A 21191-nucleotide genomic window follows, 5' to 3' on the forward strand; every position below is an offset into this window, starting at 1 on the left:
TGACTGATTATGAGATGAAGGGGTATTCTGTGGAGGGCTTAACACAGAGAGTGACATTTGACCCTACTTTAAAGGTCAAATCAAATCAAAGCGTATTGGTCATATGCACACGGTCAGTGGCGTGTATTCATGGATGCCAAGGGAAGCCAGGTTTCCCAAAATAATGTTTACCAACAAAGGTTGTCTCTGTGTTGTCATAATTGTCTTTCAATTCGCAAGAGGCTGAATGTATCTCACTGGAGAAAGCATTGAAGCGAGCGAAACAGAGCCCCTCTGTCTCTGTATGTGTAGGCCATCTATCTGATGCAGTCTGGTCATAAAGAGTATGACATTGTTGCCGTCCGCAGCATTGAATGCAAGGGAAGCCAGTGAGTATTTGGCCTCCCATGATAAAAAACGTATTAAATAATAGCCAATTACTGTTGAGCTAAACTGAGTGAGTTCAACTGTTAATGGTCCTGCCGCACCAACAAAAAGTGGCTTGTTGGCTTCACTCCTATCACAGAGAAATATTTAAATCGACAGAAACAACTTGAATTGTTGCGTCTCGTTGTGTTGTCCTCCGGTGGCTGGCCCAGCTAGCTAAAATTGGCCCTAAATTTGCCATGGATGGGGATCGGGATTTGAACTTGTGTTTTTACTTTATTCTCCATACTAGCCAATGATTGTAACAGCAATTCTGATCCTACCATAAAATACATTGTGCCCCTGGACTGAGAGGATGAAAGCTAGATGTAGAAGGCTAATGTTAACTAGCTAACATTGCTCATGAAAGGAAGTTAGGCTAGCGAGCAAGCATTTTAGCAAAGTAGGCTAGAACAACAACAAAAATAAAAGACTGTACTGTAATAACAGTCATAGACTGTTTCGTCAACATGAAAGAGAGGAGGATGGCATTGGCGTTTCTCTACAAGTAGGGTGAGTCAACATGTTTTGTCTACTTGTACAAACGCGCACACAAACATACACACACACAGACAAATCAGAACCATGGACAGCCACATCATATTTAGCTTACGTTGATTGGACTAAATTGTTTTTGGTATGTTTTAGTTGTCACTGTATTAAACAAAGCAGAGGTGTTTTGATGATGTTGAAATGGTGCTGAAATAGTGGAGGCAGCTCCTGTTTCCTTTTCTACAGTGTTGAGATCTGGAGACTGGCTAGGCCACTCCAGTGGCTAGGCCACTCCACTCCTTCGTTGCCCGGGCGGTGTGTTTGGGATCATTGTCATGCTGAAAGACCCAGGCACGTTTCATCTTCAATGCCCTTGCTGATGGAAGGAGGTTTTCACTCAAAATCTCACGATACATGGCCCCATTCATTCTTTCCTTTACACAGATAAGTCGTCCTGGTCCCTTTGCAGGAAACAGCCCCAAAGCATGATGTTTCCACCCCCATGCTTCACAGTAGATATGGTGTTCTTTGGATGCAACTCAGCATTCTTTGTCCTCCAAACATGACGAGTTGAGTTTTTACCAAAAAGTTATATTTTGGTTTCATCTGACCATATGACATTCTCCCAATCTTCTTCTGGATCATCCAAATGCTCTCTAGCAAACTTCAGACAGGCCTGGACATGTACTGGCTTAAGCAGGGGGACACGTCTGGCACTGCAGGATTTGAGTCCCTGGCGGCGTAGTGTGTTACTGATGGTAGGCTTTGTTACTTTGGTCCCAGCTCTCTGCAGGTCATTCACTAGGTCCCCCCGTGTGGTTCTGGGATTTTTGCTCACCGTTCTTGTGATCATTTTGACCCCACGGGGTGAGATATTGCATGGAGCCCCAGATCGAGGGAGAATATCAGTGGTCTTGTATGTCTTCCATTTCCTAATAATTGCTCCCACAGTTGATTTCTTCAAACCAAGCTGCTTACCTATTGCAGATTCAGTCATCCCAGCCTGGTGCAGGTCTACAATTTTGTTTCTGGTGTCATTTGACAGCTCTTTGGTCTTGGCCATAGTGGAGTTAGGAGTGTGACTGTTTGAGGTTGTGGACAGGTGTCTTTTATACAGATAACAAGTTCAAACAGGTGCCATTAATACAGGTAACGAGTGGAGGACAGAGGAGCCTCTTAAAGAAGAAGTTACAGGTCTGTGAGAGCCAGAAATCTTGCTTGTTTGTAGGTGACCAAATACTTATTTTCCACCATAATTTGCTAATAAATTCATAAAAAATCCTACAATGTGATTTTCTGGATTTTTTTTCTCATTTTGTCTGTCATAGTTGAAGTGTACCTATGATGAAAATTACAGGCCTCTCTCATCTCTTTAAGTGGGAGAACTTGCACAATTGGTGGCTGGCTAAATACTTTTTTGCCCCACTGTATATTATTGTCTCTGCCTTTAGGCCTATTTACAGTATCACGGTCGCAAGGCATATGAAATAACAGGTTATAAGAGAAAAAAACACAATTATCACAACACATAGGTTGTAATATCACTTTTTTCTGTCTTGGCTTCACCAGTGATTTTACCCACGCACCGCTACTGCACACACGCGTTGCAAAAATAACGATTTCCCTAATAATGCTGTTTATTTACATGGACACATATGAAAATCAGGCCACCTGATGGGACTTTGATAAATGCAGAAAATCACCAATCAAAATAAAAGTTCTACCACCGTGACCATGTTATGTTTGGGAAGCCTATTTGATTCTTTTGAGTTCGAAACTATACAATTTGTTCAGTTCTTCCCAAATTCACTTCACTCATGGGAGGGAAGCTAGCGCTGCTGGTGCTAGCACATGTGCAGATCAAATACACCTCTGCAACTCTGATTAAGGTGTCTACATGCCCTAACAACTCAAAAGAATGTTTAGAAACCCAGGTGTTTTAATCAGCATATGCTTACTTCGATTATGACCTTACGGCGTTTAAGATAAGCAGAGTAAGGTGTTTAAGTGAGTAATGCCATACTCGGCCTACTGCCATAATCAGTTTACTATCAAATTATTAGTGTGCATGTAAATGTACTCCATGTCTGTGTCATTTAATCTCAGTATCCACTTATTTCAGCAATTTTGCGGGTTTATTTTTGTGAAGAATGATTTATTTGTTTTTCTTGCATGTCCTAGATAATTACAGTATCAAGATACAATACAAATGTAGAGTTCAATAGGAAGAAAACAAACTGTAAATGTAAAAACACAAAAAAAACATACAAATAAAAAAAATTCTAAACAGATTAAAAGACAAATATGTTTCAGTATTTCCAAATACAAATCGATCTATTCAAATTTAATTCTCAAAGGCTACCAACCCAGAGCCACATAGGAAAATAGATTAAAGACTGAGCATGGCAATGCTATCTCCCATCCGCACGACCAAACATTGTTGTTAAATTAGCTCTTGCAAGTGGGAGATACCATGTGACCAATTGACCAGAGTTTCGGGCTTGGCCCCACACAGTCTGGCAGTGAATCTTTCCAGCTGTGCAATGTCCAAGTTCATATGCAACCAACATCTGCAAAGGGCAATACCCGGTTCAAACCTACTCCTTAGAATCGTTTTTCTTCCTGCTGTTATTGCAGCCATAACAATCCGCCTCTCTTCATAAGATAACTAAATGCTAGGGCTGCAACCCAGCAGGAGCAGGGATGGGCAAACAGGTAGGCTCCTGCCAAGAATAACAATTCAAATATTAACTAAATGAACCCAAAGAGACTTCACTGGTACACAGCTCCAAAACATAAACATATTATTGCCCAGCTCAGATTGGGTACATGTATTACATAAATCACTATCCATAGGCTTCATCTTGAACTTTTGCTCTGGGGTAAAATAAAACCTGTTAGTAAATTGAAAATGAATACATTTATGGGCATTTATATGCTTGAACCCAGAACAAGGAAGGTGCTGAATTCTAATTACATGAGACTTGGACTCCTCTATTTTCCACCAAGGCACATCAGATGGAGAGTCAAGCCAAATACTCAGTGACCTCAGCTGAAATGCCCCATAGTAGAGATTAAAAGGTAGAGAGAACCCTCCAAACTTTTTTGGAAAAAAAAAAAATATATAAAAAATAAATGTTCAGTTTGCTTCAGTTTCACTGTGCCTATTCAGTCTATCCACATTATCATAGTCACATTATCATGTTCTCATAGACTTGTTTTAAAATGAATACATTCAGCCCTAGAACTAGTCACCATCTTCGGCTCAATTTTAAATGTGGTGAGTTCTATCTTCACATTTTTTTACCTTTTATTTAATTAGGCAAGTCAGTTAGGAACAAATTCTTATTTTCAATGACGGTCTAGGAACAGTGGGTTAACTGCCTTGTTCAGGTACAGAACGTCAGAATTTTACCTTGTCAGCGCAGGGATTTGATCTTGGAACCTCTCGGTTACTAGTCCAATGCTCTAATCACTAGGCTACCTGCCTTCCCATCTTCAGTATAGTTAGACTTTTGCATCAACTCTAGACGGGCTATTTCACTCTAATGAAGAAATCTGAAGGTTGTGTGTTTTAATCTGTGATGAGAAGGAATTACAAATATTTCTCTAATGCAACACTTAGCTACTTCCCATAATGTATGTGGGTGTACCCCTGGTTGTGCATTAACCTGTAAGAAATCCTTATTGCCAGTCAAAATTTGGGAAGTCTAAAAAGCTTCACGTCTTAAAAAAGGATTCATCAAAAGAATATGGTGCATAAATGGAGGACAAAAAACATGATTTAGTGCCATTAATAGCAACAGAGGCATTATAATACCATATTTCAGTGTATCCCCCAGAGACCCCCACCTTCATAGGAAGTTTCCTGTTAATTACAATCATAACACCCTTTGTCTTTTGGGGGGGGCACAAGAGTACGCTATTATCTTATTTTTTTATCAGAAATCTATTGATATCATTGGCTGTCAAATGGGTCTCTTGTAGGAAGGCGAAATCAATATTCTACATCGTAACTACTCTAAACACCAAATTATCTTGACAGGGCTGTTCAAGTTTCAAACACTTAAAGTTAAAAGGTTAAACAAACATCTGTCTCTGAATGGGTCCAATAATAGCTAATGCAGTCGAAGTGTGGAGACAGGCCAATAGACATCTCATGATGTCATGATCTCATTCCCTTTTCACAGCCATTCTCCATGATGGAACAATAACCTAATCTTATCAGGCTCAAACCCTTTGTTTTTCCTCAATGGTCTAATAGAAATATTTTCACCCTCAGTGACATCTTTGATCATTTCGGTATTGGAACTTTTCAAGACCTCAAAGAATCATATAATCTCCCAGTGACTTCCTTTTTTGTTGTTGCTTAGTCTCCGCTCGGATCTAAAAGCATACGCAGTACCCTGGGATTCCCTTGATGCCACCCATCCCATGGTTGAATACTCCCAAATCTGTTGGACTGGTCTCCACTCTCTACTCCAAACTTAACTTGTCCGACACCTGCGGTCACTTCCATCTATAACAGAACTCCTAGGTTTTGGAGAACAGTTGAACTGGAAGGTGACATAGAACAATGTTTTCTCATCATAAAAAAAAATTCTCACCAGTTAACTTATTCATTAATTCCAAAATTGTATTATACACCATATCGCCGCTTCCATAATCTCGATAATCAGTTCAGTCTTGGTTCAGTTGGGACCATTAGCCAGTTTATTAGGTACACCACCCCATTCATTAAAATGGTTCGCTGCTATGGCCGGTTTCCTGAGCTTTTCTCCCACTACAGTGTCCAGGGTTTACAGAGGATGGTGCGACAAACAAAAACCATCCAGACAGCAGCAGTGCTGTTGGCGAAAACAGCTTGTTGATGAGAAGTTGAAGGAGAATGGCAACAATTGTGCAAGCTAACAGGTGGGCAACAAGCAAGCAAAAAAACATAGCAAAACAACCGACGTGCAGAACGGCATCTCGGAACGCACGACTCGTTGGTCCTTGTCACGGTTGAGTTATTGCAGCAGACGTCAACAGCAGGTTCCACTCCTATCAGTTAAAAACAAGAAGAAGTGGCTCCAGTGGGAACTCGATCACCAACACTGGCCAAATGAGGAGAGGAAAAACATTGCCTGATCTGACAAATCCCTGTTTCTGTTGTCTCATGTTGATGGCAGCGTCAGGATTTGGCATAAGCAGCATGAGTCCATGGTCCCGTACTGCCTGGAGAAACTGGGGAATTTAGGAGGAACCAGGTTGGACAAGCCCCCACCCTCATCAACGGGCCCACTGTGGAAACAGTCAATAACTTCAAATTCCTCTGCACACACATCTCAGAGAAGCTGAAATAGTCCAACCATATCAACACCGCGGTGAAGAAAGCACGACAGCAACTCTTCAACCTCAGGATGCTTAAGAAATTCGGCCTGTGTCAGAGGACCCTCACAGTGTTCTACAGGAGCACCATCGAGAGCATACTGTCGGGCTGCATCACAGCCTGGTAAGGAAACCAAACGCACTGTTGGGTGTACACTACCTCCCCTACAGGACACCTAAAACACCAGGTGTTGCAGGAGGGCCAAAAATATCATCAGGGACCCCAGCCACCCAATCCATGCCCTGTTCTCCCTGCTTTAATCACTCAGACACATCATGCCAAAAACTGAATGACTGGCCAATATTTTCTACCCTCAGAACATCAGGCTGCTGAATAGCCACCACCAGTCAGCTACCTGCTCCCTTCAGAAGGACAACCACTCTGCAACACTCCACCAATCAGGCCTTTATGGTAGAGTGGCCAGACGGAAACCACTCTTCAGTAAAAGGCACATGACATCCCGCTTGGAGTTTGACAAAAGGCACCCGAAGGACTCTCAGACCATGAGAAACAAGATTCTCTGTATTTCCCTAGAACTGTTAGCAGGGTAGCTCGTCTGGGTGAGAGGCACCGGGGTTCGCCATGCAGCTGGTTTTCCCTTTATAAACCATAATCGTTAGTAGTCCTTGCCACATGCGTCTAGCGTCAGTCATTGAATTGCGATTAGACTTTGTCCCTGTACTGCCTTTTCTGTTTGGGATTTGTACCATTGTCACTATTGGGCCAACGTCTTCTATGAATTTCCTAATGAACCACGTGACTGAGTCTGTGTACTTGTTGAAGTTATTGTCGGAGGCGACCCGGAACATTTCCCATTTTTCTAAACAGTTCTGTAGCATAGATTCTGATTGGCCAGAACAGCTTTGTACAGTCATTACCACGGATGTTTCCTGCTTTAATTTCTGCCTATAGGCGGAGAAGTAGAATGGCAGCATGATCTGATTTGCTGAAGGGGTGGGGAGGGAGGGCCTTATAACCGCCCCAGCTAGGCAAATAACATCAGGTCTCTTTTCTACCATCGGGCCATCGGACTGTTGAACAGCTAGAACCTAGCTGTCTACTCGCCTGCACCTTAGAACCGCCTGCATTGACTCTCCAAACACGCACATTCACCACTGCTGTTACTATCTATTATTATTATGTGAGCCACTGATTTTAAATCAACAACTTTATTTCATGTCAAAATGCTATGACAGCTGTGGTTCATTTTCTCACTGTGAGGGGCACACACAAATCTCATAAACACACAGAGCACATACACTGATATTTACTCTCTCTCTGTATACAGTATCAGTCAAAAGTTTGGACACACCTACTCGTTCAAGGGTTTTTCTTTCTTTTTACTATTTTCTACATTGTAGAATAATTGTGAAGACATCAAAACTATGAAATAACACATATGGAATCATGTAGTAACCAAAAAAGTGTTAAACCAAACAAAATATAATTTATTTGAGATTCTTCAAAGCAGCCACCCTTTGCCATGATGACAGCTTTGCACACTCTTGGCATTCTCTCAACCAGCTTCATGAGGTAGTCACCTGGAATGCATTTCAATTAACAGGTGTGCCTTGTTACAAGTTAATTTGTGGAATTTCTTTCCTTCTTAACCTGTTGCGACGACCAAACCCGGATCCGGGATTCTATTTATAGACCTAAGCTCATTACCATAACGCAACGTTAACTATTCATGAAAATCGCAAATGAAATGAAATAAATATGCTATCTCTCAAGCTTAGCCTTTTGTTAACAACACTGTCATCTCAGATTTTCAAAATATGCTTTTCAACCATAGGAAAACAATCATTTGTGTAACAGTAGCTAGCTAGCGTAGCATTTAGCGTTAGCATTAGCGTTAGCATTTAGCAGGCAACTATCACAAAAACAAGTAAAGCCTTCAAATAAAATAACTTACCTTTGAAGAACTTCTGATGTTTTCAATGAGGAGACTCAGTTAGATAGCAGATGCTCAGTTTTTCCAAAAAGATTATTTGTGTATTAGAAATAGCTCCGTTTTGTACATCACATTTGGCTACCAAAAAAAAAAAAAAAAAAAAAAAAGAAAATTCAGCCCTCAAAACGCGAACTTTTTTCCAAATTAACTCCATAATATCGACTGAAACATGGCAAACGTGGTTTAGAATCAATCCTCAAGGTGTTTTTCCACATATCTCTTCAATGATATATCCTGCCTGGTTTCTCCTTGCTCTCAAATGGAAAAATAATTGCACCTGGCTTTACGCTCCAATTTCGACGCAGGGACACCAGGCGGACACTTGGAAAATGTAGTCTCTTATGGTCAATCTTCCAATGATATGCCTACAAATACGTCACAATGCTGCTAACGCCTTGGGAGAACGACAGAAAGTGTAGGCTCATTCCTTGCGCAATCACAGCCATATAAGGAGACAATGGAAAACAGAGCTTCAGAAATCTGCTCATTTCCTGGTTGACGCATCATCTTGGTTTCGCCTGTAGAATGAGTTCTGGGGCACTTACAGACAATATCTTTGCAGATTCTGAAACTTCAGAGTGTTTACTTTCAAAAACTGTCAAGAATATGCATAGTCGAGCATCTTTTCGTGACAAAATATCGCGCTTAAAACGGGAACGTTTTTTATCCAAAAATGAAATAGCGCCCCTAGAGATCAAAGAGGTTAATGCATTTGAGCCGATCAGTTGTGTTGTGACAAGGTAGGGGTGGTATAAAAAAGATAGCCCTATTTGGTAAAAGACCAAGTCCATATTATGGCAAGAACAGCTCAAATAAGCAAAGAGAAACTACAGTCCATCATTACGTTAAGACCTGAAGGTCAGTCAATTTTCAAGAACTTTGAAACTGGCTCTCATGAGGACCGCCACAGGAAAGGAAGAGCCAGTGTAACGCTCGTCGGTGGAAGAAGGTGAGGACCAATGCGCAGCGTGGTAATTTTTAATAACGTAATAGAGCACTGAACAAAAACAACAAAGTGAACGAACAAAACCGAAACAGTTCTGTCTGGTGCAGATACAAACACTCAACAGAAAATAATCACCCACAAAACACAGGAGGGAAAAGGCTACCTAAGTATGATTCTCAATCAGAGACAACTAACAACACCTGCCTCTGATTGAGAACCATACCAGGCCAAACTCAAAACACAACATAGAAAAACGAACATAGACAACCCACCCAACTCACGCCCTGACCATACTAAAACAAAGACATAACAAAATAACTAAGGTCAGAACGTGACAGAGTTACCTCTGCTGCAGAGGATACATTCATTAGAGTTACCAGCCTCAGAAATTGCAGCCTAACAGACACATCAATATCAACTATTCAGAGGAGACTGCGTGAATCAGGCCTTCATGGTTGAATTGCTGCAAAGAAACCACCACTAAAGGATACCAAATATAGGAAGAGACTTGCTTTGGCCAAGAAACACGAGCAACGGACATTATTAAACCGTTGGAAATCGATTTGGTTCCAACCGCCGTGTCTTCGTGAGACAGAGTAGGTGAACAGATGATCTCTGCATGTGTGGTTCCAACCGTGAAGCACGGAGGAGAAGGTGTGATGGTGTGGGGGTGTTTTGCTGGTGACACTGTCTGTTATTTATTTGAATTCAAGGCACGCTTAACCAGCATGGCTACCACAGCATTCTGCAGCAATACACCATCCCATCTGGTTTGCGCTGAGTGGGACTATCATGTATTTTTCATCAGGACAATGACCCAACACCTCCAGGCTGTGGAAGGGCTATTTTACCAAGAAGGAGAGTAAGGAGAGTGATGGAGTGCTGTATCAGATGACCTGGCCTCCACAATCACCCAACCTCAACCCAATTGAGATGGTTTGGGATGAGTTGGACCGCAGAGTGTGGGAAAAGCAGCCAACAAGTGCTCAGCATATGTAGGAACTCCTTCAACCTGTTGGAAAAGCATTCCAGGTGAAGCTGGTTGAGAGAATACCAGGAGTGTGCTGTCATCGAGGAAAAGGGATGGCTACTTTGAAGAATATAAAATAAAAAATATATTTAGATTTGTTTAACATTTTTGTTGGTTACTACATGTTTCCATATGTGTTATTTCATAGTTTTGATGTCTTCACTATTATTCTACAGTGTAGAAAATAGTAAAAATAAAGGAAAATTCTTGAATGATTAGGTGTGTCCAAACTTTTGACTGGTAATGTACAGTATATATACAGACTTTCACGCACTTTCTTCCCACATGCTATTTCTCTCATTCTCTTTTTTCCCCATACACACGTACACACACACTTAAGCACCTGATTCATAATACCAGCCCCCATGGTCCAGTATCCCACTGTTTTGTGTGAATAGTGATCTGTGTCCAGAGACACAGGAAGGAAATGCCTTGAGCTTCACAGTCTCTGTGTCATCTGTCTCGACTCGGAGACCATTCAGGACTCCATCCTGCTAAGACCAACTGTCTGCAGGGCTCCTCAGTCCTCAAGGACCACTGTCTCTGTCTGCAGGACTATGACACTCAGGGCTAGGAGGACCACAAAAGACCAGAAGGAGGCTGTGGAAGCCCTCAGTATCTGCTGGTAAAGAGAGGTTTGAACTAAGGGCTATAGCATCTATAGGGATCTGGGAACCGTAAGCGTATGTGTTGGTAGGGGCCTTGAATGTAGGTACTAGTGGCTACAGTCAGTTAAGGTAGTATGAACCCACTCTTACACTCAGAGATACACACACAAACACACTTATACTTACTGTTGTGGATGAGTAGGTGGCGCTGTAAAGAGAAGGGGGTGCGGAACAGGGCTTTGCACTCCTCACACTGGAAGGGCCTTTCCTCTGAGTGAGTCTGGAGAAAGAACAGGAAAGCACTCATGGTTAAAGGGATACTTCAGGATTTTAGCAAATGAGGCCCTTTATCAACTTCCCCAGAGTCAGATGTACTCATGGATACAATTTTTAGGTTTCTGTGTCTAGTGTATGAAAGAAGTTTGAGGTAGTTTCATGAGCCAATGCTAACTAGTGTTAGCGCAATGACTGCATGCTAGCTAACTCTAGTTAGCATATTAGGCTATGGAGGCTGGTGTGTGTGTACGGGGGGGGGGGGGGGGGGAGAATAGTCATTGCTAAAATCCAGAGGTATGCCTTTAAAAACTTCTTATGGCTTAGATCCCACTACCGGGATCGATGTGACAACAGCCAGTGAAAGTGCAGGGTGCCATATTCAAACAACAGAAATCTCAAAATTAAAATTCCTCAAACATACAAGTATTTTACACCATTTTAAAGATAAACGTGTTGTTAATCCCACCACAGTGACCGATTTCAAAAAGGCTTTACGACGAAAGCACACCAAACGATTATGTTAGGTCAGTACCTAGTCACAGAAAAACACAGCCATTTTTCCAGCCAAAGAGAGGAGTCACAAAAAGCAGAAATAGAGATAAAATGAATCACTAACCTTTGATGATCTTCATCAGATGACACTCATAGGACTTCATGTTACACAATACATGTATGTTTTGTTCGATAAAGTTCATATTTATATCCAAAAATCTCAGTTTACATTGGCGCATTACGTTCAGTAATGTTTTGCTTCCAAAACATCCAGGGATTTTGCAGAGAGCCACATCAATTTACAGAAATACTCATCATAAATGTTGATGAAAATACAAGTGTTATGCATGGAACTTTAGATAAACTTCTCCTTAATGCAACCACTGTGTCAGATTTCAAAAAAGCTTTACCGGAAAAGCACACCATGCAATAATCTGAGTACGGCGCTCAGACACAAAAACAAGCCATACAGATATCCGCCATGTTGTGGAGTCAGTAAAAGTCAGAAATAGCGTTATAAATATTCACATACCTTTGATGATCTTCATCAGAATGCACTCCCAGGAATCCCAGTTCCACAATAAATGTTTGTTTTGTTCGATAAAGTCCATAATTTATGTTCCAAATACCTCCTTTTTGTTCGCGCCTTGAGTTCACAAATCCAAATTCACGACGCGCAGGTCAGACGAAAAGTCAAAGGATTCCATTACAGTTCGTAGAAACATGTCAAACGATGTATAGAATCAATCTTTAGGATGTTTTTAACATAAATCTTCAATAATGTTTCAACCGGAGAATTCCTTTGTCTTTAGAAATGCAATGGAACGCATGTCGCTCTCACGGGAGCACGCATGATCAGCTCATGCCAGACACCTGATTGAAAGAACTCTCATTCCCCCCTCCTTCATAGTAGAAGCCTGAAACAAGGTTCTAAAGACTGTTGGCATCTAGTGGAAGCCTTAGGAAGTGCAATATGACCCCATAGACACTGTATATTCATTCGATAGGCAATGACTTGAAAAACTACAAACCTCAGATTTCCCACTTCCTGGTTGGATTTTGTCCCAGGTTTTTGCCTGCCATATGAGTTCTGCTATACTCCTTGACATCATTAAAACATTTTGACTAACTTCAGAGTGTTTTCTATCCAAATCTACTAATAATATGCATATCTTAGATTCTGGGCCTGAGTATCAGGCAGTTTACTCTGGGCACCTTATTCATCCAAGCTACTCAATACTGCCCCCCAGCCATAAGAAGTTTTAAGGTACACGGCATCACTGAACACTACTCCTCTTTACCAGTGGAGGCTGCTGAGAGCTCTTAATAATAGCTGGAACAGAGCTAATGTAATGGCATCAAACCATGTGTTTGATGTATTTGATACCATTTCACATATTCAGCTCAGCCATTACTACGAACCCGTCCTCCCAAATTAAGGTGCCAATTAAGGAGACTGGCTAGGCCACTCCAGGACCTTGAGATGCTTCTTATGGAGCCACTCCTTAGTTGCCCTGGCTGTGTATTTCGGGTCGTTGTCATGCTGGAAGACCCAGCCACGACCCATCTTCAATGCTCTTACTGAGGGAAGGAGGTTGTTGGCCAAGATCTCGCGATACATGGCCCCATCCATCCTCCCCTCAATACGGTATAGTCGTCCTGTCCCCTTTGCAGAAAAGCATCCCCAAAGAATGATGTTTCCACCTCCATGCTTCACAGTTGGGATGGTATTTATGGGGTTGACTCATCCTTCTTCTTCCTCCAAACACGGCGAGTGGAGTTTAGACCAAAAAGCTATATTTTTGTCAGACCATATGACCTTCTCCCATTCCTCCTCTGGATCATCCAGATGGTCATTGGCAAACTTCAGACTTGGCCTGGACATGCGCTGCCTTGAGTAGGGGGACCTTGCGTGCGCTGCAGGATTTTAATCCATGACGGCGTAGTGTGTTACTAATGGTTTTCTTTGAGACTGTGCTCCCAGCTCTCTTCAGGTCATTGACCAGGTCCTGCCGTGTAGTTCTGGGCTGATCCCTCACCTTCCTCATGATCATTGATGCCACACGAGGTGAGATCTTGCATGGAGCCCCAGACCGAGGGTGATTGACCGTCATCTTGAACTTCTTCCATTTTCGAATAATTGCACCAACAGTTTTTGCCTTCTCACCAAGCTGCTTGCCTGTTGTCCTGTAGCCCATCCCAGCCTTGTGCAGGTCTACAATTGTATCCATGATGTCCTTACACAGCTCTCTGGTCTTGGCCATTGTGGAGAGGTTGGAGTCTGTTTGATTGAGTGTGTGGACAGGTGTCTTTTATACGGGTAACGAGTTCAAACAGGTGCAGTTAATACAGGTAATGAGTGGAGAACAGGAGGGCTTCTTAAAGAAAAACTAACAGGTCTGTGAGAGCCGGAATTCTTACTGGTTGGTAGGTGATCAAATACTTATGTCATGCAATAAAATTCAAATGAAATTACTTAAAAATCATACAATGTGATTTTCTGGATTTTTGTTTTAGATTCCGTCTCTCACAGTTCAAGTGTACCTATGATTAAAAAAATTACAGACCTCTACATGCTTTGCAAGTAGGAAAACCTGCAAAATCGGCAGTGTATCAAATACTTGTTCTCCCCACTGTACATAATGTACCAGTTTCCTTCTTTTCTATTTAAATGTATTGATATAGAGTGAATAAGTATCTAATGTTTGCGGTCGGTTCATGAGAACAGCTAGCAGAGCTAACAGTCCTGACACCCGCTAAATATATCTAAAGAGTTCTCTAAACTTCTCATCTTAGTTCAATCTGAGCGCTGTCTCCAGTCTGTGTTGATGTGGGATCAGATGTGTGACCATTGGTGTTGTGGATAGAGTTTGGGTTAGGCTCCATGGCTGATTTGGTTTGTTGACTTGATGAAGACAAGTAGCTTGAGGGGCTTAGGTTCAAAGTGCTTGTGTTTATCTGTTCCCCCGCTCTGACCTGTGTTTGAGTGACACCCCATTCTCTTAGGTAAACATGGGAGTCTTCAGGGGGGAGACAGGCCACTGACCCTACAGAACCCCAAAGACAACTGAAGAGACCTCTGGTTTTAGGCTACCAATAATAATATTAGCTCTGAACCAATCAGAGTATGCTTGTGTGTTTGCTTATGTGTATGTACAGAGCATTCGGAAAGTATTCAGACCCCATTACATTTTCCACAGTCTGTTACATTACAGCCTTATTCTAAAATGTATTAAATTGTGTTTTTCCTCATCAATCTACACACAATACCCCATAATGACAAACCAAAAACAGGTTTTTGCAAATGTATAAACTGAAAAAAACTCAGTACTTTGTTGAAGCACCTTTGGCAATGATTACAGCCTTGAGTTTTCTTGGGTATGACGCTATAAGCCTGGCAAACCTGTATTTGGGAAGTGTCTCCCATTCTTCTTTGCAGATCCTCTCAAGCTCTGTCAGGTTGGATGGGGAGCGTCGCCGCACAGCTATTTAATGGTCTCTCAAGAAATGTTCAATTGGATTCAAGTCCAGGCTCTGGCTGGGCCACTCAAGGACATTCAGAGACTTGTCCTGAAGCCACTCCTGCGTAGTATTGGGCTTGTGCTTAACATCGTTGTCCTGTTGGAAGGTGAACCTTCACACCAGTCTTTGGTCCTGAGCGTAATGGAGCATAAGGTTTTCATCAAGGATCTCTCTGTACTTTGCTCCGTTCATCTTTCCCTCGATCCTAACGAGTCTCCCAGTCCCTGCCACTGAAAAACATGCCTTTTACTGTGGTGTGGCTTAAATCTGGCCACTCTACCATAAAGGCCTGATTGCTGGAGTGCTGCATAGATGGTTGTCCTTCTGGAAGGTTCTCCCATCTCCACATAGGAACTCTGGAGCTCTGTCAGAGTGACCATTGGGTTCTTGGTCACCTCCCTGACCAAGGCCCTTCTCCCCTGATTGCACAGTTTGGCCTGGGCGGCAAGCTCTAGGAAAAGTCTTGGTGGTTCCAAACTTCATCCATTTAAGAATGATGGAGACCACTGTGTTCTTGGGGACGCTGCTGCATATATATATTTTTACACTTCCCCAGATCTGTGCCTCGACACAATCCTGTCTCTGAGCTATAAGGACAATTCCTTCGACCTCCTGACTTGGTTTCTGCTCTGACGTGCACTATCAACTGTGGGGCCTTATATAGACAGGTGTGTGCCTTTCCAAATCATGTCCAATCAATTGAATTTACCACAGGTGGCCTCCAATCAAGTTGTAGAAACATCTCATGGATGATCAATGGAAACAGGATGCACCTGAGCTCAATTTCTAGTCTCACATCAAAGGGTCTGAATACTTATGTAAACAAGGTATTTCTGCTTTTTATTTGTAATAAATTTGTAAAAAAAATTAAAAACCTGTTTTCGCTTTGTCATTATGGGGTAAATGCATGCTCTTCAACCGATCGCTGCCTGCACCTGCCCGCCTGTCCAACATCACTACTCTGGACGGCTCTGACTTAGAATACGTGGACAACTACAAATACCTAGGTGTCTGGTTAGACTGTAAACTCTCCTTCCAGACCCACATCAAACATCTCCAATCCAAAGTTAAATCTAGAATTGGCTTTCTATTTCGCAACAAAGCATCCTTCACTCATGCTGCCAAACATACCCTTGTAAAACTGACCATCCTACCAATCCTCGACTTCGGCGATGTCATTTACAAAATAGCCTCCAATACCCTACTCAACAAATTGGATGCAGTCTATCATAGTGCCATCCGTTTTGTCACCAAAGCCCCATATACTATCCACCATTGCGACCTGTACGCTCTCGTTGGCTGGCCCTCACTTCATACTCGTCACCAAACCCACTGGCTCCATGTCATCTACAAGACCCTGCTAGGTAAAGTCCCCCCTTATCTCAGCTCGCTGGTCACCATAGCATCACCCACCTGTAGCACGCGCTCCTGCAGGTATATCTCTCTTGTCACCCCCAAAACCAATTCTTTCTTTGGCTCTCTTTCCAGTTCTCTGCTGCCAATGACTGGAACGAACTACAAAAATCTCTGAAACTGGAAACCCTTACATGTATCTCCCTCACTAGCTTTAAGCACCAGCTGTCAGAGCAGCTCACAGATTACTGCACGTGTACATAGCCCACCTATAATTTAGCCCAAACAACTACCTCTTTCCCAACCAAATTTATTTATTTATTTATTTTGCTCCTTTGCACCCCATTATTTGTATTTCTACTTTGCACATTCTTCTACTGCAAATCTACCATTCCAGGGTTATACTTGCTATATTGTATTTACTTTGCCACCATGGCCTTTTTTTGCCTTTACCTCCCTTATCTCACCTCATTTGCTCACATCGTATATAGACTTGTTTCTACTGTATTATTGACTGTATGTTTGTTTTACTCCATGTGTAACTCTGTGTCGTTGTATGTGTCGAACTGCTTTGCTTTATCTTGGCCAGGTCGCAATTGTAAATTAGAACTTGTTCTCAACTTGCCTACCTGGTTAAATAAAGGTGAAATAAAAATAAATAAATACAAAATTACGCGAAGCAGCCACAACAGTCAGTAAGAGTGTCCATGATTGAGTCTTTGAATGAAGAGATGGAGATAAAACCGTCCAGTTTGAGTGTTTGTTGCAGCTCGTTCCAGTCGCTAGCTGCAGCGAACTGAAAAGACAAATAACCCAGTGTGTGCTTTGGGGACCTTTAACAGAATGTGACTGGCAGAACGGGTGTTTGTGGAGGTTTATGGAGGATGAGGGCTGCAGTTGGTATCTCAGATAGGGGGGGAGTGAGGCCTAAGAGGGTTTTATAAATTAGCATCAACCAGTGGGTCTTGCGACGGGTATACAGATATGACCAGTTTACAGAGGAGTATAGAGTGCAGTGATGTGTCCTATAAGGAGCATTGGTGGGAAATCTGATGGCCAAATGGTAAAGACCATCTAGCCGCTCGAGAGCACCCTTACCTGCCGATCTATAAATTATGTCTCCGTAATCTAGCATGGATAGGATGGTCATCTGAATCAGGGTTACTTTGGCAGCTGGGGTGAAAAAGGAGCGATTACGATAGAGGAAACCAAGTAAAGGGGTCTGAGTACTTTCCGAATGCACTGTATGTGCTTGTTGATACTAGGCTATACATGTCATCACTTAAAAATCTTGCCTCAGTTTCAGCATTATAGAACTCGCATATTAATAACCACCCATTTAAATCTGGAGCTTTCAGACCCTTCCTGTTCCCTGCTCACCTTCTTGTGGTTCTTGTAGACATTCCGGTGGGCAAACTCCTTCCCACACAGCTTACACTTGTACGGCTTGTCTTCGCTGTGGATGATCTTATGGGCCGTCACCTGGTCCAGACGCTTGAACGAACGACTGCAGATCTCACAGGTGTACGGACGTTTCTCTAACCAGAGACAGACAGACAATCAGAGAGAGCGAGGGAGAGATAGTGAGATAGTATACAATGTCTGAGTGTAGCTCTGAGTGTACATGGGCTCTCTTACCTGAGTGAGTGATCATGTGGCGCTTGAGCTGATTGGTAGAGATGAATTTCTTATCGCAGGCAGTACAGTCAAATATCTCGTGTACCTAGAGATACATACAGTACCCAAAAGACCAGACACACAGGGTGGTTAAGTAAGAGTTAGAGATCGTGGTGTGAAGTGATCAGTGTTGAGGTCAATTCTGAATTGCTCTTTAATTCCAAGGAAGCAGAATTGTAATTCAACTTCAATGAAAGGAGGTAGAATTTAATTCAATGAAATTCAAATGGCTTATTTATTCTACACATCACCATAGACATTTTTATTTTGACATTATGTATGGTTACCAAAACCATGTAGCATAAGGTTGAACCATTTGCTTTTTAAAACTCATTCTTCTAAAAAAATATATATAATAATTACATTGGTAAGGAAATATTCTAAGATCATGTTGTGGGTTGTCTATAATAATAATAATTCCCTTCATGTTTTTAAATATCAGAAAAAATACATTTATCAGAACGCATTAGATCAAACACTGCAGTATGGAAGTGAACAATCTTAACATCTCATTACAACAACAAAAAAATCTGTTTGACATCTTTGAGTTATAATCAAACGCATATTTGAAATGGTATATTTTTGACCCCAACCCTGGAGGTGACACAGAAAGAGAGCATTTCTGGGCTCGCTGTGTTCTGTACATGACACTGTGTGACCTTTTCCACACTTGCAGGTAGGAGAGTACATTCAGAGACACACAGTCACACTTTTACTCCTTACACAACTACGTCTGCACACAGAAATATAATTAAACTGCTGAAAAGTTTGAATCCCTCGTCTGCTCTGAGCATGGTTGTAACAATAGCACATTTGATAGCTCTTCTGCCTAATGCTACAAAATGCTAAGACAGAAGCTCTGAGCAGAGGAGCTATTCAATAATAAAACTAAGATTGAGCAGTTCAGGCAAATTATCACAATAGCTGGTTTAAGAAGCTTTTGTGCAAACTTGTCTTCATGGAAAGTTTGATCACTCTTGTGCTACGTTCTAGTGTCTTTGTCTGAAGTTCAGCAGTAATATGTCTTCTGTTCCATAGAACTTCGGTCCAACAATTCTTTCCTCTTTCTTTGCGTAATGATTTTTAAACCTCCGAAAAGGATTCTTCCAATGACTTTTAAATCCTTTTCTGAATAACCTACGTCATACAAGAGAAGAATGAAGCACTCATTGAATTCAAGTTTGTGACTGACCCACATCTCCCTATCAAATCACATTTTTCTGTGACTACTGTCAATGAGGAAAGAGCCTCTCACAAAGACATTAACACAGCAAATACCGCTAAAAACTTCTTCAAGTTCACATGTACCACATATAGAATTTATAGAACTGACTTTTGACAGCATGAAAAAGGTCAGAATATGGCAACGCACTCAAATACATAAGGTGGAAGTTTAGAAACACAATATGAAAACTGATTGACTGACTGGCAGGTTGATTGGTTGGTTGGTTGATAGTTCTACAACAGATCAATCCACCTATCTAAACATTTCTTAATGATTAACAGCTGCTGATAAAGTGTGTTTGTGATGAATCCCTTCTGACCCTGTTCAGTTCATTAGAGTGGAGTAATAGTAATGTCTTCTGACTAATCTATTGGATGGATGTTGACAGGGGAAATGAAGCCTTCCCCAAACACCAGCTGAGTTCACTGGTCATAAATATCAAACCCTCATTTGGATGGGAAGCCAAACCAATCACAAACCAATCAAATAACTCACTGCAAACATATTTCATTTCATGCAGATGAAAATGCCTCACTGTGAGATAGTTTGTGATGGGAATACCTTACCTCCATTAATCTCTAAAAGTAATGTAATATAATGGTTTTGTGGTCCTGTCATTTTTCCGTTTAATTTTTTTTCCTAAAGAGGTCAATCTCTGAGAGGAAGAATCCTGACGCCAGGGTTAGCCTTGTTGTCTACTCGCCATGCCTCTTAAGTTTCATGAGAGTCTGTGGGGATGAGCTTGTGAAATAAAAACCAACCTTTCTCTACTGTCTCACGGTCAGAAAATGTAACAAATTTAGCATAAAGCCAAACTCCTACTGAGAGAGAAGAAGAGTGAGACAGGAGCAGATGGTGAGCATGGGATTAGGAAAGGGATAGGGACACAAAGGAATTGAACAAAAAAAGATGGATGATATGAAGGAAATAGACCTTAAAGGAAGAGACATGGCCAGTGTGAAATCAGCACTAGCCCCGGACCCTAATACCAGAGGGATAGGTGGGGCCAATAAAACATACAGCTTACACCTATCCAGTCCTTCCAGATCTCTGAAGGACCAAACTGTGTCTAGGAATACAGGCTAAGGGTTGGCCAGAGACCGTGTAACAGTGAGACAGTTAGGAAGGTGAGACAGTGATGTTGTAGGTAGGAGCCAGACCTTACGATGTTCCTGGAGATTCAGTAAGGAGGAGCATTTCCTGTTGCAGATGGTGCACATAAGCTTCCGCCTGGAACTTCCTGAAACACAATGATTGGACAAGCAGAGTGACCAATCCTGCTCTACATGTCTCAATTTACAGTGTGATAATGTGGTGGCTAGCAATAACAACAATGGTCAGGGCATTCCACATGTTAGTGAACAGCATCATCGCTCACCTGATAGCAAAGCCATTTCCATCTGAAGCACAGCCAGACAAACACACATATTGAATCAGATAATCACTTGAGGTCAAAGATGAACTACCAGATGTACAGTCAGGTCCAACAGTATTGGCACCCTTGACTGTATGTTAAAAAAAATCGGAAAATTATATTATTTTATACTAATACAATCTCTCAGAGAAAGAGATTTTGTTTTGACAACCTTTAAAAAGATAGGGGTCAAAATGATTGGCAAACCCCTGTTTTCAGTACCCCAGCACCCTCTCCTTGGGAGGATAACAACACAGCCTTCTCTAAAATGTTTCATGACAAACATTGGGAGGGATCTTAAGACCATTCCTCCATACAGAATCATACAGATCCTTGATATCCTTCCGCCTGCTAATATGGACTGCCCTCTTCAATTCAGACCACAGGTTTTCAATGGGGTTCAAGTCCGGAGACTGAGCTGGCCAT

The 21191-nt window shown here is 41.9% G+C and overlaps 1 protein-coding gene across 2 annotated transcripts in view; it reads right to left on the reverse strand.

The window, feature by feature from the left end:
• LOC139407649 (PR domain zinc finger protein 5-like) overlaps nt 1-21191 on the reverse strand; it is a 64309-nt gene that overhangs the window by 34546 nt on the left and 8572 nt on the right. For both annotated transcript variants that reach the window (XR_011634112.1, XM_071151487.1), the window contains exons 8-11: nt 20512-20591; nt 18088-18172; nt 17830-17987; nt 10993-11086 (exon numbers count right to left, since the gene is read on the reverse strand). Coding sequence is in view for 1 of the 2 variants with exons in the window: in XM_071151487.1 (XP_071007588.1) it covers nt 10993-11086; nt 17830-17987; nt 18088-18172; nt 20512-20591 (417 nt within the window). In the remaining variant the exon portion in view is untranslated. The remainder of the gene's footprint in view (nt 1-10992; nt 11087-17829; nt 17988-18087; nt 18173-20511; nt 20592-21191) is intronic.

The sequence above is a fragment of the Oncorhynchus clarkii genome, chromosome 4 (genome assembly GCF_045791955.1).
Source record: "Oncorhynchus clarkii lewisi isolate Uvic-CL-2024 chromosome 4, UVic_Ocla_1.0, whole genome shotgun sequence".
Classification (NCBI taxonomy): domain Eukaryota; kingdom Metazoa; phylum Chordata; class Actinopteri; order Salmoniformes; family Salmonidae; genus Oncorhynchus; species Oncorhynchus clarkii.